Source organism: Triturus cristatus, chromosome 10 (genome assembly GCF_964204655.1).
Source record: "Triturus cristatus chromosome 10, aTriCri1.1, whole genome shotgun sequence".
NCBI lineage: Eukaryota > Metazoa > Chordata > Amphibia > Caudata > Salamandridae > Triturus > Triturus cristatus.
The window spans coordinates 1,232,875,850-1,232,892,634 of NC_140593.1; the positions used below are offsets into that span (position 1 = coordinate 1,232,875,850).

Consider the following 16,785-nt stretch of genomic DNA (forward strand, 5'->3'; position numbering starts at 1 on the left):
CTGCCGTGCTCTAGGTGTGTGATAGCAGTGCTGCCGCCGTGCTCTGGGTTTGTGATAGCAGTGCTGCCGCCGTGCTCTTGGTGTGTGATAGCAGTGCTGCCGCCGTGCTCTAGGTGTGTGATAGCAGTGCTGCCATCGTGCTCTAGGTGTGTGGTTGCAGTGCTTTTGCTGCGCTGTAGGTGTGTGGTTGCAGTGCTGTTGCAGCGCTGTAGGTGTGTGGTTGCAGTGCTGTTGCTGCGCTGTAGATGTGTGGTTGCAGTGCTGTTGTTGCACTGTAGGTGTGTGGTTGCAGTGCTGTTGCTGCGCTGTAGGTGTGTGGTTGCAGTGCTGTTGCTGCGCTGTAGGAGTGTGGTTGCAGTGCTGTTACTGCGCTGTAGGTGTGTGGTTGCAGTGCTGTTGCTGCGCTGTAGGTGTGTGGTTGCAGTGCTGTTGCTGCGCTGTAGGAGTGTGGTTGCAGTGCTGTTGCTGCGCTGTAGGTGTGTGGTTGCAGTGCTGTAGGAGTGTGGTTGCAGTGCTGTTGCTGCGCTGTAGGTGTGTGGTTGCAGTGCTTTACCGCTGGCAGCACCGCAGAGGTGTGGAACAGTGCTGCTAGTTGTGCCGGAGAGGTGCTGTGGCCGTACTATAGTGGCACTGGTGGCCTGGCACTGGGATGAAGGAGCATGCTGCCTCTACCCCTGGGAGGTTCCCAGTCGCCCCTAGTGCTGTCTTAGCCCTGTGAGAGGTGCTTCCTACACCTCCGTGCTGTCTCGACTCTGTAGGAGGAGCGTGCTGCAGATGTGCACACCGGTGATCTGTTTGTCTTTTTATCTCCACAGTGCACGACCCACCGGAAGGTGTTCCACATCGCCAACGAGCTCCTGCTCACCGAGAGAGCCTATGTGTCCCGCCTGCATCTGCTGGACCAGGTAAGCCTGTCCTTTGCAGAGAACATGTGCCACCTTCACATCAGGTGAGCCCCTCCCCTGCAAAGAACATGTGCCACCTTCAATATCAGGTGAGCCCCTCCCCTACAGAGAACATGTGCCACCTTCACATCAGGTGAGCCCCTCCCCTGCAAAGAACATGTGCCACCTTCCACATTAGGTGAGATCCTCCCCTCCAGACAGCATGTGCCACATTCTACATCAGATGAGCCCCTCCTCTCCAGACAGCATGTGCCACCTTCCACATTAGGTGAGATCCTCCCCTCCAGACAGCATGCCACCTCCCACAGCAGGTGAGCCCCTCGCCTCCAGACAGCATGTGCCACATTCTACATCAGATGAGCCCCTCCCCCAAGAAAACATGTACCACCTTCCACATCAGGTGAGCCCCTCCCCTCCAGAGAAAATGTGCCACCTCCCACATCAGATGAGCCCCTCCCACCAGAAAACATGTTTACCTTCAATATCAGCTTAGCCCCTCCCCACCAGAGAACATGTGTCACCTCCTACATCAGATGAGCCCCTCCCCTCCCGAGAACATGTGTCACCTCCCACATCAGATGAGCCCCTCCCCCCCTCCAGAGAACATGTGCCACCTCCCACTTCAGATGAGCCCCTCCCCCCAGAAAACATGCCACCTTCCACATCAGGTGAGCCCCTCCCCTCCAGAGAACATGTGCCACCTTCCACATCAGGTGAGCCCCTCCCCTCCAGAGAACATGGCACATTCTGCATCAGGTGAGACCCTCCCCTCCAGAGAACATGGCGCATTCTGCATCAGGTGAGCCCCTCCCCTCCAGAGAACATGGCACATTCTGCATCAGGTTAGCCCCTCCCCTCCAGAGAACATGGCACATTCTGCATCAGTTGAGCCCCTCCCCTCCAGAGAACATGGAGCATTCTGCATCAGGTTAGCCCCTCCCCTCCAGAGAACATGGCACATTCTGCATCAATTGAGCCCCTCCCCTCCAGAGAACATGGAGCATTCTGCATCAGGTGAGCCCCTCCCCTCCAGAGAACATGGCGCATTCTGCATCAGGTGAGCCCCTCCCCTCCAGAGAACATGGCACATTCTGCATCAGGTGAACCCCTCCAGAGAACATGGCGCATTCTGCATCAGGTGAGCCCCTCCCCTCCAGAGAACATGGCGCATTCTGCATCAGGTGAGCCCCTCCCCTCCCCTCCAGAGAACATGGCGCATTCTGCTTCAGGTGAGCCCCTCCCCTCCAGAGAACATGGCAGATTCTGCATCAGGTGAGCCCCTCCCCTCCAGAGAACATGGCACATTCTGCATCAGGTGAGCCCCTCCCATGTAGCATGTGCCACTTTCTTAATCTGCCGCATCTCCTTGTAACCTAACATGTCTTCAGCATCAAGCGGGCCACATACACCCTTCAAACCAACCCGTGTGGGACAGCAAAGTCCCTCATCCCGGCCCCCTGTGCCACCATGAAAGTGATGGGGAAGCCCCCAACTGAAAGTTACACATCTGACATAAATACTGTTCCCTCTGCCATCTGGCAGCCCCTGCCACCCTCTCCTAAAACAAACTCTACGCTCTCCTCACCTGCCCTAGAAAGTTATCCCGGGGTATGTGTGTGACCACAAATATCTCCTTATCCAAACAGTCTCAAACTTCCACAAGTCTGCACTATTCACACAAACCAAGAGGTATTTACAGTAAATAATCAAAAGAACTGACTCTGAAAACCTCAGGCTGGAGCAGTGTCCTTCGAGGACCCTGGCTGCGGAATGCCCTGCCTGCTAGATCCCAACCTATCACGCGCGTCCGGAAACTGAACGTTTTGGGTTTGACTATAGACTGCTTTAGCTCTGAGAGGGACCTCATATCATCAATTTTTGAAAAAAGTGCCCTTAGTAATACAGACGGAGAGAGCGCGCACAAGTGTGTGCTTTGGGTCCGCCTCCTTCAGCCATTGGTTTTCCTGTATTTTTCATTGTTGCCATTGGTTGAGTGAGCTGTCCATCGAAGCCATGGTATTTTGGAGATGGTTACATTGCTCCATTTGAGTTAAAAGCAGTCCTTTTATTAGACTATAACTAGTGTGTGCCCTTTGATGTATTTACTTTGGTGACATAACATTTTAACTGCTGGTTTCTTGCTCCTGTGTAAGAAGTGCTTGCTGTTTGGATGCCTTAGCCTGTCATAAAACTGTGCTATTCACAATCACCTTTGCGTGTTTAATGGTTTTACTTTAGTATTATAATAACATGTTGGATTTAGCATGTTTTGCAGCATCTGCCTTTTCTGTTGACGATTTGGCTATTTTTCATAGCACTCTTCTTTGAGAATACAGCTTAACTCCCCTAACAAAATCTGTGGCCTTACTCCCAAATGTTATATTGTTATCACCCAAGATACTGCTTTGTTATGGGATTTTCTTTCTATGGTAGCTGGGGGCAGCACACATAAGATTGCCCAACTGTTATCAAACAATTCCCCTAACAAAATGCCAGACCTATTGCATTGGCTTTGACAATGCTTGTTAGATTTGGATTCAAATTAACTCTACACAGACCAGAGGATGCAACTGAAGAACCTCAGACACAGTTAGTTACCAATCCGAAGAGACTCTCAGGTCTTATCCTTCAAGTTTGCATCTGTTGTCTGTACCATCCTCAGTGCTTTCGGGTGACCGAATGTCTAACTGTGAACCAGTAATTGCCAACAGCGTACATCGGGCCCTGAATGAAGGACCAGCCTAGGAGCCTGCTATCGCTGTGGCCTGGGCTAGAGAGCACCTAGAAGACATCCCTCCTTCCCAAGAGATCATTAACTGATATATACCCTCCCTGGCTCAGGCACTCTTAAAAAGGTATCCCTCTGCCGCCTCCTGCAGCCCTCTGGGTACAAAGACACACGCGGAATCTCAAAGTCAGAATCTTAAAGTCAGATCCCTCCACCGTGCTTTTGGCCAGCTTCTGTGTGCTCTGGTGAGAGGGAAAGTAGCCTGCGTCTCTGCTTAGATCACCACATGCACAAACACCCTGGTGCAAGGCACTGTCTCACGAGGGCCCGAGCCTGGTAACATCACCCCCTCAGTGTTCATACTGTGCGAAGATTGAAACACTGTCCCAAACCTTGAGGGACGCTTCATTCTGAGCAGGACCCGGAGGGAGCCAGGAGAAGCCATGGAGATCTTCACCGAAAGTGACAGGATCCAGTGTATAGAGCAGTGGCCCTTTCAAGGTACCGTTGCACGATTACAAAGTTTCGCTGGTGCTCAGTGCACAAACAGAGCCCAGTATCGTGCATCAAGCCCAGCTTAGCAGCCGCCTTCCGGTCCTCAAATCAACCAACTAGGCACTGGTTTCAGTTATGTGAGTGGGCTCCTTTATTTGCAACATTCATAGAGCTATGCCACAGAAAGCATCAATCAATCGATCAATCAATCAATCAGAATGTATAAAGTGCTGCTAATCACCCGATTGGATAGGGTATCCAGGCACCTTGCATGAGTTTACAAGTGATGTATGTGTACTCTCATGAAACATGGGCTCTGTAGAGCCGGTGATAGGCTGCACACGGGGAGCCTCCGCAATGCTTCAGCTTCAGGGCGCTGCAGACCCTTGGGTGAGCATCAGACTCCTTCTTGATGTCACCTGAGCAGAGTCTTCCTACAAGAGCCCCGCTCAGCACTGTTTGATATTCCTCAAGGTGACAAAGGGCTCGAGTGGTAACAGAAAATTCTCTAGTTTGTGGGGGAAGTGATAAATGGTCTGTGAGAAGGATCTTCTCCAGTGGTGAATTCACCGGGGGAATCACAAGTGGAGGGCTTTCCCTCTAGCAGCGGGAACTCCACCAGAGCTTCCACCACCAGAGATTCCTCCATTGGAGGTGAACCTTCCAACGAAGACTCAATCACGTGCTCGATGATGCGGATGTGACTGGCCAACCCTAAATCTGTCCCTTATTTGCTTCCGTTGAGTTCTGCCTGGCGACTGGTTCTCTCCACCCTTAGTCGAGGCTTCCACATATTTCATTCTTCGAAACTGTTGCCGGTCTCTACCTCTCCTTTACTCTCCCTCCAGTTCCCACTTTGGTTTGTCCACTTCGTCTTCCTGCACATGTCATCCTTGAGACACTCGGGAAGTGTTTATTTGTGCAATTGTGCTGCTTCCCATCCTGACTGTAATACACAGTGCAATATGCACAGCACAGACGCGTCAGTCCCCACTTCTATGAGGCATTTTAACTTTCTATGTCAGTGACATTGATTTAATGGATTGCAACCGCACTTACAACTTTAATAATGCATAGTGTTGTCAAAAGAAATTCAGTTGAATCAAGCTTTGCGGCTCCTTTGATAATGAGCCAGGCACTACTGGGCGAGAAGGAAGTGTCTCACTGCAGCAGATAATCAAAGATGGATGGAAGGGAATGCAACCCAAGGAAAACTAGTTTAGTTCATGGCAAAACAAATGCCTGACTGCCACACCTCGGAGTGTGGTGGTGAGGTAAATTGTAAACGTGAGACTAAGCCTGATGCAAGGAGTGCCGTGAGAAGCGGGAGATTAGGATTGTTTTTTGGGCCTTTTCTACTTGCAAAATCTTTTATTCCCAGAAACAAGTGGGGCAGATGTGGTGTCTTGAAAGCAATCTCAAAGCATGTTAAACAAGATAGGTATCTATACAAAGAAATGTTCTACAATGTTTCGGCTCCTTTGTAATGAAAGCCTTCTTCAGGATGACAGAAACAATTAATTTGTTGGTGTTTCATCATGGGTGCTCTCACACTCTTTCTGCCCATGCTCTGCCTGAACATGCACCTCTTCTCTCTTTGGTCATAAATTCCGTGCCCACCATACCCACGCTGTCCCATCCCATGCACTTGCGCGCTCCCATCACACAGCCCCAGTTTGTGTACTCACCCTCTCTCTGTCCCCAGTTGTTCTGTGCCAGGCTGATGGAGGAGGCTCGCAGCCGGGGTTCATTCCCTGTGGAGGTGGTCATGGGCATCTTCTCCAACATCTGCTCCATCTACTGCTTCCACCAACAGTTCCTGCTGCCCGAGCTGGAGAAGCGCATGATGGAATGGTAAGAGGACCACTGAGGATAAGTTTTTATGGGCACCAAGGGGTGAGGGGCAATCGGGAGAAGGTGATAAGAGCTCTGGGCATTAACACGCAAGTGCAGCTTTGGGGAGATGAACAAAGAACTAAATCAACTGAGGTCAAGCATTCGGAAACGGAGGGGAGGACGGGAGGAGGGGAGGAGGGGAGGAGGGGAGAAGGGGAGGTTGACAGATGGAAGGCATCACTGAATGAGCATCTATGACCTTTTCATTGGACATGTGAGTAGTGTCATTTCTGTACTGCATTCTCCCCTCCTCTATGACTGGTGTAGTGATACTGATATGCCTCCGTTCGGACCACCTGTGAGTGGTCTAGCATCTAAACTATACAGACATCCTCTATGCACACCTGAGAGCAGGATAATTTCTGTATCCAGTCATTCATGCTTCTCCTCCCCTCCCGTTGGTCCTGGTGCATGTCCAACCCCACCTCACTGATGGGCATCGGTGTGGTTTAGTTAGGCATAATTGGCCATTACATTCACCTCTTCTACAGACTCCAGCTGTGCCCTCTAAGGTTTGTGTGTCTATTCCAAACAGTCCTGCCACTTAAGGTCTGAGCACTGTGTGTTTTTCACCATCTCCTGTAGGGACAGGAACCCACGTATCGGGGACATCCTCCAGAAGCTGGCGCCCTTCCTCAAGATGTACGGCGAGTATGTCAAGAACTTCGACAGGGCCATGGAGCTGGTCAACAGCTGGATGGAGCGGTCAACACCATTCAAAGTTATCATTCATGAGGTGCAGGTAAGGACATGTTGAGGCTGGACAAGCTCCCAGAGCTCAGGTGGGAGTGGGTGCAGGTAAGGAAGCGGCAGGGCTGGACGGGCCACCCAGAGCTCAGGTGGGAGTGAGTGCAGGTGAGGATGCGGTGGGACTGGACGGGTCGCCCAGAGCTCAGGTGGGAGTGGGTGCAGGTAAGGACACAGCTGGGACTGTATGGGCCACCCAGAGCTCAGGTGGGAATGGGTGCAAGTGAGGATGCAGCTAGAACTGGACTCATGGTTTTGTGGTCGGGTGTATGAACATGACCAGACTAGGCTTCTGCTGTCCATGTTAGTCCAGACCCATGGTTTTCTTATCAAGACCAGTCTTGGTCAGTGGTTGTGTTGCTTTTGCTAGGCTAAGCCCCTAGTTGTATTATGCATACTAGATTTGGTGAGTGGTTTTGATAGCGATACCAGGCTTTTACACTGCTTTAGCCACACTAGGCTGGCCCTATGAACTGTCTTACCCATGCTAGGCCAGGCGCTGGTTATGGGATCCATACTAGGCCAGGCAATGATTGTGGTCTATCCATGCTAGGCCAGGCAATGATTGTGGTCTATCCATGCTAGGCCAGGCGCTGGTTGTGGGATCCATGCTAGGCCAGGCGCTGGTTGTGGGACCCATGCTAGGCCAGGCACTGGTTGCGTTCTATCCATGCTAGGCCAGGCGCTGGTTGTGGGATCCATACTAGGCCAGGCGCTGGTTGTGGGATCCATACTAGGCCAGGCGCTGGTTGTGGGAGCCATGCTAGGCCAGGCACTGGTTGTGGGATCCATACTAGGCCAGGCAAAGATTGTGGTCTATCCATGCTAGACAAGAGCTTGGTTGAGATAGATCCTCAGTAGGCCTGACCCTAATTGTATGCCCTATCCTAGACACTGTCCCTGAGTCTTGTCGATGCTAAGTCTGGGCTGCTGCCTACACTGCACCTACTAGGCCGGGCACCGGGTGGTGATCCTCATGCAGAGTTAGAATCCTGGATTGTGTTGTCCACATTATGTTGCCCATAAGGTGCTCTGCCTTTGGGTTCTGTTAGCCGTACTTAGTGGACCGTAGATTGAGTTATTCATACAAAGATGTATCTCAGGGAATGGATGTTTATTTGCCAAAATGCTGGGGCAGAGACCGTGACATCACACAGCCTTTGACCACCCCCCACACGCAGTGCCGACTTAACGCATGGGCACGCTGGGCAGTTGTCAGGGTGCCCACAAGCATAGGGGCCCCATGCAGACCAGAATTCTGCGAGTGGTTGAGTCGGCAGGGCCCAGTGCACTGCTTTGCCCGGGGCCTATAATGCTGTTAAGACGGCCCTGCCCCCACACCCATGCTTTCATCACAGAACTGACCCCTTGTGGTTGAGGTGTAGCCCACCAATAGCCTCCTCTTTTCTGAACTACCCGCGGCCCGTAGAGACAGTAAGGCATATTTAACGCCGCCGTAGCGTCAATTTTGTAGACATTACGTCAGCTTTTTTTTAATCACCATATTTCCAAGTTGCCACAAAGTCCAGTTAGCAGTGTTTTTCCAGCATTAGCATGAATGTTTCACAGCGCCACTTCTGTTAGCGTGACTTTCCGAAAATAAGATGAATGTAGGCGTTCCTGCGTAAAAACTCCCGCAAAACACACAACGCAGTATTTACAAGGATTTCCTTGTACATCGCAAAAAAAATGCTGCTAAGTCCCATTGGCGGCAGTTTTTTAACGTCAGAAAATACCTGGTCTTAAAAATGGTGCAAACACACTTGGGGCATCATTTAAGAGGTTTTTGTGCAGGACAGCGCCGCAAGGAATCTTGCTGCGCTGCCCTGCCACAAAACAAGATATGGCGTATTCCTATCTTTTCCCCCAATGTTGGCACACAATGGCTGCCATAGGCCAGCGCGGGCACCCTTTCTCCATGGTGCAAGGGTGCCTGCTGCGCTGCGGGGCTGATTGGTTTTGTGCAAGCGCTACCTTCCAGCACAAAAATAATCTAGAAACGGGAATTGCCTCATCCATGTGCGCTGCCCTGTGCAGCACACATTTTTTTGTGTTTAAAAATGTTATGTTTTTTTTTCGTAAAACATAGTCGCCATACAGTTACAAGCATCACTTCAGCTCAGGCGCAGAGGTGCATACATCACATGTACTAATAATTGAGTCAGTAGTTCAGTGCATGGCCTGGAGAGTAGGCTGATGCGGCGAACAAGGGGGCACTCGCCAATATGCGTTACAGGGCACACGGGGATTGGACGCTGCGTCTTATGCCACTAATAGGAGCTGACGAGTATGGTCCAAGGAGGAACCAAGGTCTAGGGAATAACAGTATTAATTGATGCCCAACTCAGGTCTCCGTTACTACTCTTCTCTCCCACACTGCCATTACTACTCTTCTCTCCCACACCGCCGTTACTACTCTTCTCTCCCACACTGCCGTTACTACTCGTCTCTCCCACACTGCCGTTACTACTCTTCTCTCCCACACTGCCGTTACTACTCTTCTCTCCCACACCGCCGTTACTACTCTTCTCTTTCACACTGCCGTTACTACTCTTCTCTCCCACACTGCCGTTACTACTCTTCTCTTCCACACCGCCGTTACTACTCTTCTCTTCCACACCGCCTGCACGACCCACACAACCATAGGCGTTTCCATCGCTTGGTGATTAAGCACTTTGGTGCAAGTAGTCCAAGATTTATAAACCTGGACTCCACCCTGTGCCTAGCCGATCGACGGAAGAGCCCCAGGAGACATACATCCCATGTACACGCCACTGTTCGCCCAGTGCAGTCAGCTAAGTGTGCTGTGACACTACGCCAGTACTCATCGAGCGTGGGGCAGCCCCAGAGCATATGAATGAGATCCGCGTCAATCAGCTGACATCGGGGACAGCAAGCATCCATACGCCGAAAGTACCTGTTGATCTTAGCGGGTTCAAAATGGCTCTGTGCAATACTTAGTACTGAATGAGACGGAATCTGGCATTTCTAGGAATAAGGGTAGGTCCCTCAAATATAGCCACCGATTCGCTGTCTGTGCACGGGTGAGTCAGGTCCCCGTCCCAGCGATGTTGAAGAGATGTTAAAAGGTGTGCGTGCGCAGCGAGCTAGCAAACCACTTTGTGAGACGCATCCGTGTGCCCATCACGTGTATGTATTGAATTGTGAGATGTGTGTCAGGCTCCCGGGACACGTCCCCCCATAGGGTCCGCAGTGCTGTAAGTAATGAGGTATGAAGTAAATACTGCCCTTGTGGCAGTCCAGCGTTCTCTATTAAGGCGTCAAAGGGCGCCAGCAACCCATCTTGGTATAGGTCGCCCAGAGTCTGTAGGTCAACTGCCTGCCAGGCAGAAAGTTCCACCCTAGTTGTGGCGAAGCAACCCCTTGGCATGCCTTGCAGTGGTAATGCCTGTGCATATGGGATGGCAGAGCCTGTGAGACGCAAGCAACAGCAAAAGCATTTATACACCACCTTCATCATTATCTGGTCGGGCACCCGACCTCTTCTCCCGGGATGAAAGAGCGACAGGACTGATGAGTGCCACCACGCTGGCGAGAGCGCAGTCGTGTCCTTAAGATTTAGTCCACTGGCTCATCTGGTCACTTACTGCAATTGTGCCGCCTGGTAGTAGTTGCTCCATATTAGATTTTGTGATGCCTCCCTGACCAACTGGTAAGTATAGCACCACAATCCGCTCAATTTGAACTACGCATGACGCATTCGAAGGAGCCGTAGACATGAGGCCGAATATACACAGGCAAGTTAGTGAAGAAATACAGTAAGCGGGGAGGCACCACCATTTTAAGTAGGGCTATGCAGTCCATGCCGGTCAGGGGCAGACTCTGCAAGAAGAGCATTTGCGACTTGATGGCTGCTATCGCCCACGAGATGTTCCCCTCTAGTAAGTCCACTGACTGATGATATACCCGTACTCCAAGGTACCGAAAGACAGTGGGCTGCCACTTCAAAGGTATATCATTAATGACCAGTGTGGGGTTGGGGCAAGTCTGGTTGAATGGGTACAAGCAAGATTTCACCCAATTCACTCTGAGACCAGGAGGTACGCAAAACCATTGAGGATCCGCACCAAGTCAACAGGCGTTCCCCTCATGTGCCGGATGTACAGGAGCAGGTCGTCTGCGTACAGGGAGATCGCATGCGTCCCATCACCCAAGGGGATACCCCATTCCGCCCCACCTCCACAAATGGCTTCCACAAGGGGCTCTTTAGCCAGCGAGAAGAGCAGAGATGACAGTGGACACCCTTGCCTGGTATCATGACTGATAGGCACAGGGTCCAACACGAGTGCGCCCGTTTTGACTCTAGCGGAAGGAGAGGTGTATAACAGCGGTATTAGATGGAGAAAACGAGTCCTGAGTCCGTAGCGGGACAAGGCAGCAAATAGAAACTCCCATGCCATTGTATCAAATGCCTTCTCCAAGTCAAGCACTAGACGTCTGGAGTGAAGTCAAAGTGAGGCTGAATAGCTGGTCACCCAGAAAAATCGACGCAGGTGAAGGGGCATATTCTGGAAAGGCACAAATTTGTTCTGGTTAGTGTGCACCAGATTGGGCACCAGGGGGGGGGGACAACCGATCTGCCTGTATTTTGGCCAGGATGTTATAGTCACTGTTTAAAAGCGCCAGTGGCCGGTAGGAGTCCAAGAGCGTTGGGTCTGTATCCAGCTTAGGCAAAGAAATGAGCAGAGCTTCATGGCGAGAGACCAGGAGGATGGAAGCTTCAAGCAAATCCTCATACAGGGCGAGCAGGCGAGGGGCCAACACAGGGGCATATGCCTTATAATATTCCGCTGGCAGCCAATCTGGTCTGGGTTTCTTGCCCATAGCCAGAGCTCTGACAGCCTCCATGGCTTCAAATAGGGTGATCAGCTCCTCCAGTTCCACCCGCTGTTCGGGCGTAGTGGTGGGCAAGCGAGTGGATGCAAAGAAGCCTGCTTGATCAGCCGGACAGACGCTGGCAGCAGACACATACACAGCTGTGTAGTGTCTGGTGAGCTCCCCATGGATCTCCCACTGAGTGTGCAACAGTTGTCCCAAAAAAGAAGGCAGCGAAAGGATAGGGTGTCGTGGCTGCTCCTGATGGATCAGCCATGCGAGCAACCACCCACTTGGTCCACAGCTGCAAGCGTGCGGGTAGAATACGCAGAATAGTTCAGGCATCACAATAGTTTCAGAAGGTCCGCATGCTCCTGTCACGCATCCGCCAAACGCCAAGTACCGCCCGAGTATGTTATTGAGGCAGACTCCAGCTTCAAGAGGGAGTGCTCAATTCGCACGAGATCACCATCAATTTGTTAGCGAGCGCCCCCAGCTGAGTCCCATGCAGTGCCCCCTGATCGTGACTTTGAACGCTTCCCATTCCACGCCTCTGGTGGCAGCAGAGCTTGCGTTTGTCTCAAAGAAGTGTGCCGTGGCAGTGCCTAGTGACACCTGAAAAGGAGGATCCTCCATTGCCACAGGTTGAAGGCACCAGATATGCACCGCCTGTTTGGCGTCTTCCCATTCCCGCTGGGGGTTGTGATCCGAATGTGGCGCATAGAAAAGTGCTGCATCGCTAGTTTGCCCCAGCGATGTGCCACTTTTCACAAATTAGGTCCTGATTCTGCATTTCCTCTTCCCCTGGACTCTGGCTGGTCACCCTGGCTGTTGGGAGGTTTGAGGGGGTTGTTGACCTGTGCTGAACCTGGCCCTGGCTGCTCAATTCTGCATTCTGGTGATTTTTTTTTTCTTAGTGGTGTATTTGTAAGCTGTTTTTGCCTCTATACATTGAAAAATGACGTTGGGCTGACTAACGTGATTTTTTTGCCGCTAATTGGCTGGCTGTCACTTTTTCAACATTAACGTGTATTTTTCTATCACGTCGAGGCTTGTGTTAGCGACAATTTTACCACCCACTAGCTGATCCTAATGACATGTAGCGATATCTTGTAAATACGTCGTAAACATGGTGTTAGATTTTGCCCATAGACAGTGGTAAAAAAACTGCTGCTAAGCACCATCAATATTGCTTAGCGGAAATTCATGTAAATCTACCCCAGTGTTCCTTCTTCTGCCTCGTCTACAATACAGTGCATATGCTGTTTGTAGCAAGATGATTTGTCAGCTCACAATGGGCTTAGAGCCCACCCATTGCTTACCATTGGTTGGTTTCAGTGTCACTCTCCTTTACCTTCTTCTTATTTGTTAGGTTGTGTGGGCTGTATTTCCTCTTAGTGTGTTTGAACCTCCCCTGTAGCATGTACGCATTACTTGTGTCTTTTTTGTTAAGCCCTCCACAAGAGTGCATGTGTTTTCCAGCAGTCATTCTCGTGAACTGCACCCCCCACTCTGCTGCGCTTCTTCCCACATTGCTTTCTTGCCCATGTGCTTCTCCTCTCCGCTTTATGTTCCTCTCTTTCCATATGCTTCCCCCCACCCTCTTTGTTGCTTCCGCTCACCCACTCCCCCATGTTGCTTCCGTCCGACCCCTGTGTTGGTTCCCCCATCCTGTTGCTTTCCCACCCCTAACCGCCATGTTGCTTTTCCCCACCTGCGTTGCTTCCACCCACCTGCTTGCACTATTTTTTTAAATCTTTTTGTTTATCGATCCAGCTCTATTGCCAACGCTTGTATTCCTGCTGGGGCCTTCTTGACCCCAGGCAGGGGTGGCAAGAGCAGTGCCAGGGTACCAAAGAGCAGCTGATACCCCTAACTGATGCCCATCCCTCAGAGTCCAGGTGACCTATCGGGTGCGGTTCACATCACTTTGAAGGGCTCGTTCCGCGTGATGGCAGCTGGCTCTCTGACCCAGGGGGGTGCATGGGCTGGCTTGGGGGGCATTTGAAGCCAGCTCCATAGGGCAGCATGTGAGCTCCCCCAAGTGAAGGAACATTCTTCTCTGATGGGCGCCAAAAAGAATGAACCCCTTGTCAGATTTCCTGCACAGGTTCCACCGGCGGACTGATGGGCGCGTCAAAGGGTCGGGTTTACCTGCATCTACCTGCATGCCTTCGGAGGACGGTGCAACATGTTCAGTGTGTGACGCAGCGCAGAGCTGCTCAGGGGACTCAGAGGCTTCCTACTGCTGAGGAGAGACCACTGGGACAGCAGTGCTTAATTTGTAAAAAAAATATATAAGTGCCCGGGCCCTCGTCAGGAGGCCGCTGCAGCTTACACCACACATTGCCCCTCCCATGCTGCCAGTGGTAGTAACAACACAACTACTTACCTCACACTCCAACAAGTGTAACAATTCGGACAATTTCAGGGTCCCGAAGCTGTAAGTGTGGCTTGGGAAGCAGGTAACAGTCATTTTTAATATATATTGAATGGTCATCTCTAAATTAGCCAGACAGTGCCACCTTGTGGCTGACTGTCACAGCCACCGGTGTTGACAATTAAGTGCCAGTGCCGAGCACCAAAAACACCTGCTCAAATTAAGCACTGTGGTACAGGGGATAAAGGTGGGCCTGGAGATGGCCTTAAGAAGTCCAGGCAGGTTTCAGCTGCCCTGATAGTCTGTGTGTCTAGAATTTCCAGGTTTAACTGCATGGTCTGCACTGTGCCTCATGTCTTCTGGTTTCTGTTCTAGAGCGAGGAGATCTGTGGGAACCTGACGCTGCAGCACCACATGTTGGAACCGGTGCAGAGAATCCCGCGCTACGAACTGCTCCTCAAGGACTACCTCCAAAAGCTGCCCGAGGGTTCCTGCGACAGCCGGGACGCCGAGAGTGAGTGAGCGCCTCCTTATCTGAGCGATACCCCTCCCTTAGCGATGCAGCCTCTTTTGAGAGCGTTTTTTCCATCCTGGCACCCTTTTGTGGCCTCCTGGGGTGGTTCAGTCAGACTGGTACCCACAGTGCCTTTAATCCCTTGACTGCCCTATTAACGTATATTCATGTCATACAAAGGGGGACACATTCATATATACATCGGGGAGACGAAACACAAGGGCAAGTACCACCCGGAGCTCTGTGGAAACATTGGAGAAAATGTCTGGCACACGAGAGCACCGATACATAGGCAATAAAGGGGTTAATGAAGCCCACCCAAGCAGCTTTGTCAGCGGTGCAACGTGTCGGCCACATCTCAGGGCCGGGAATAGGCCTTCTTCAGGAAAGATACATTCCAGTGAGAATCAGCACCTGCCGCTGTGCCCTCTCCTCATGTACCCCAGCGTGCCCTGGGCCGTGTACCTGCCTCTATGCCCTCTCCTCACGTACCCCAGTGTGCCCTGGGCTGTGTACCCACCGCTATGCCCTCTCCTGATGTACCCCAGCATGCCCTATGCCATGTACCCGGCGCTGAGCCCTCTCTTCATGTACCCCAGCGTGCCCCGGGCTGTATACCACGGCTGTGCCCCCTCCTCATGTACCTCAGCGTGCCCTGGGCCGTGTACCCCCCACTGAGCCTTCTCCTCATGTACCCCAGCGTACCCTGGGCCGTGTACCCCCCCATCCCCCCTCCTCATGTACCCCAGCGTGGCCTGGTCCTTGAACCCTCTGCTGAGCCCTCTCCTCATGTACTCAGCGCGCCCTGGGCTGTGTACCTGCGGCTGTGCCCCCTCCTCATGTACCCCAGCGTGCCCTGAGCCGTGTAGCCGCCGCTGTGCCCCCTCCTCAGGTACCCCAGAGTGCCCTGTGATGTGTACCTGCCGCTGTGCCCTCTCCTCATGTACCCAGGCATACCCTGGGGCCTGTACCCATCGCTGTGCCCTCTCTTCATATACCCCAGCATGCCCTGGGCCGTGAACCCACTGCTGTGCCCTCTCCTCGTGTACCCCAGCGTGCCCTGGGTCGTGTACCACCCACTGTGCCCTCTCCTCATGTAACCCAGCCTGCCCTGGTCCTTGTACCCGCTGCTGTGCCCTCTCCTCAGGTACCCCAGGTCTCTGAGCCTCTAAAAGTCCCATCACTTTAACCTTCTGGACCCTGAGGACTGGCTGTTATTCCCCAGCTTGGCCACATCCTCCGACCTGGAGATATATGCGGTAGGTGCGTGGACCTACTGAGCTATCCGATTGATTCGCTTCACTCCCTCGAATGCTTCATTCCAAATGTGTCGGAAAAGATGAGTCTGAGACAGACAGATGGGCAGACATGGAAACCTCCGGCCTCAGTTCCACTTCCTCTTTCCACAGTGACGCAAGATGGATTTTTTGAATTCTTGGTATAATTGTGGGGCATGTTACGACAAGAGCAAGTACAAAACGACAGGAGACGCTGTTCCGTTCAGCCTGTGAGCTACACAAAAGATGCCCACTGGGCTCACCCCTGCCAGCTCGTGACAGAGACCCCTCCGGATCTCCAGACTTACCCTGCCCTCTGCTGCTGCCCCCAGGGGTCTGCCCTGGGCCCTTGACAGCTCCCCCTGGGTCTCCAGACTTACCCTGACCTCTGCTGCTGCCCCCAGGGGTCTGCCCTGGGCCCTTGACAACTTCCCCCTGGGTCTCCAGCCTTACCCTGTCCTCTTTTGCTGCCCACAGGGGTCTGTCAGGGCCCCTGATAGCTCCCCCTGGGTATCCAGCCTTAACTTGCCCTCTGCCGCTGCCCCCAGGGGTCTGTCCGGGCCCTTGACAGCTCCCCCTGGGTATCCAGCCTTAACTTGCCCTCTGCTGCTGCCCCCAGGGGTCTGTCCGGGCCTTTGACAGCTCCCCCTGGGTATCCATCCTTACCCTGTCCTCTGCTGCTGCCCCAGGCGTCTGCCCAGGCCATCGCCTGCTCCCCCTGGGTCTCCAGCCTTACCCTGCCATCTGCTGCTGCCCCCTAGGGTCTGCCCTGGGCCCTTGACAGCTCCCCCTGGGTATCCATCCTTACCCTGCCCTCTTCTGCTGCCCCCTAGGGTCTGCCCTGGTTCCTTGACCGCTCCCCCTGGGTCTCCAGCCTTACCCTGCCCTCTTCTGCTGCCCCCTGGGGTCTGCCCTGGGCCCTTGACAGCTCCCCCTGGGTCTCCATCCTTACCCTGTCGTCTGCTGCTGCCCCCAGGGGTCTGTCTGGGCCCTTGACAGCTCCCCCT

At 52.6% G+C, this 16,785-nt stretch overlaps 1 protein-coding gene across 5 annotated transcripts in view; it reads left to right on the plus strand.

Moving 5' to 3' along the window:
• Positions 1-16,785, plus strand: part of FGD1 (FYVE, RhoGEF and PH domain containing 1) — a 425,310-nt gene that overhangs the window by 367,180 nt on the left and 41,345 nt on the right. For all 5 annotated transcript variants that reach the window (XM_085629850.1, XM_085629851.1, XM_085629852.1 and 2 more), the window contains 4 exons: positions 816-905; positions 5,834-5,982; positions 6,610-6,766; positions 14,363-14,501. In XM_085629850.1, coding sequence (XP_085485976.1) covers positions 816-905; positions 5,834-5,982; positions 6,610-6,766; positions 14,363-14,501 — 535 coding nt within the window. The remainder of the gene's footprint in view (positions 1-815; positions 906-5,833; positions 5,983-6,609; positions 6,767-14,362; positions 14,502-16,785) is intronic.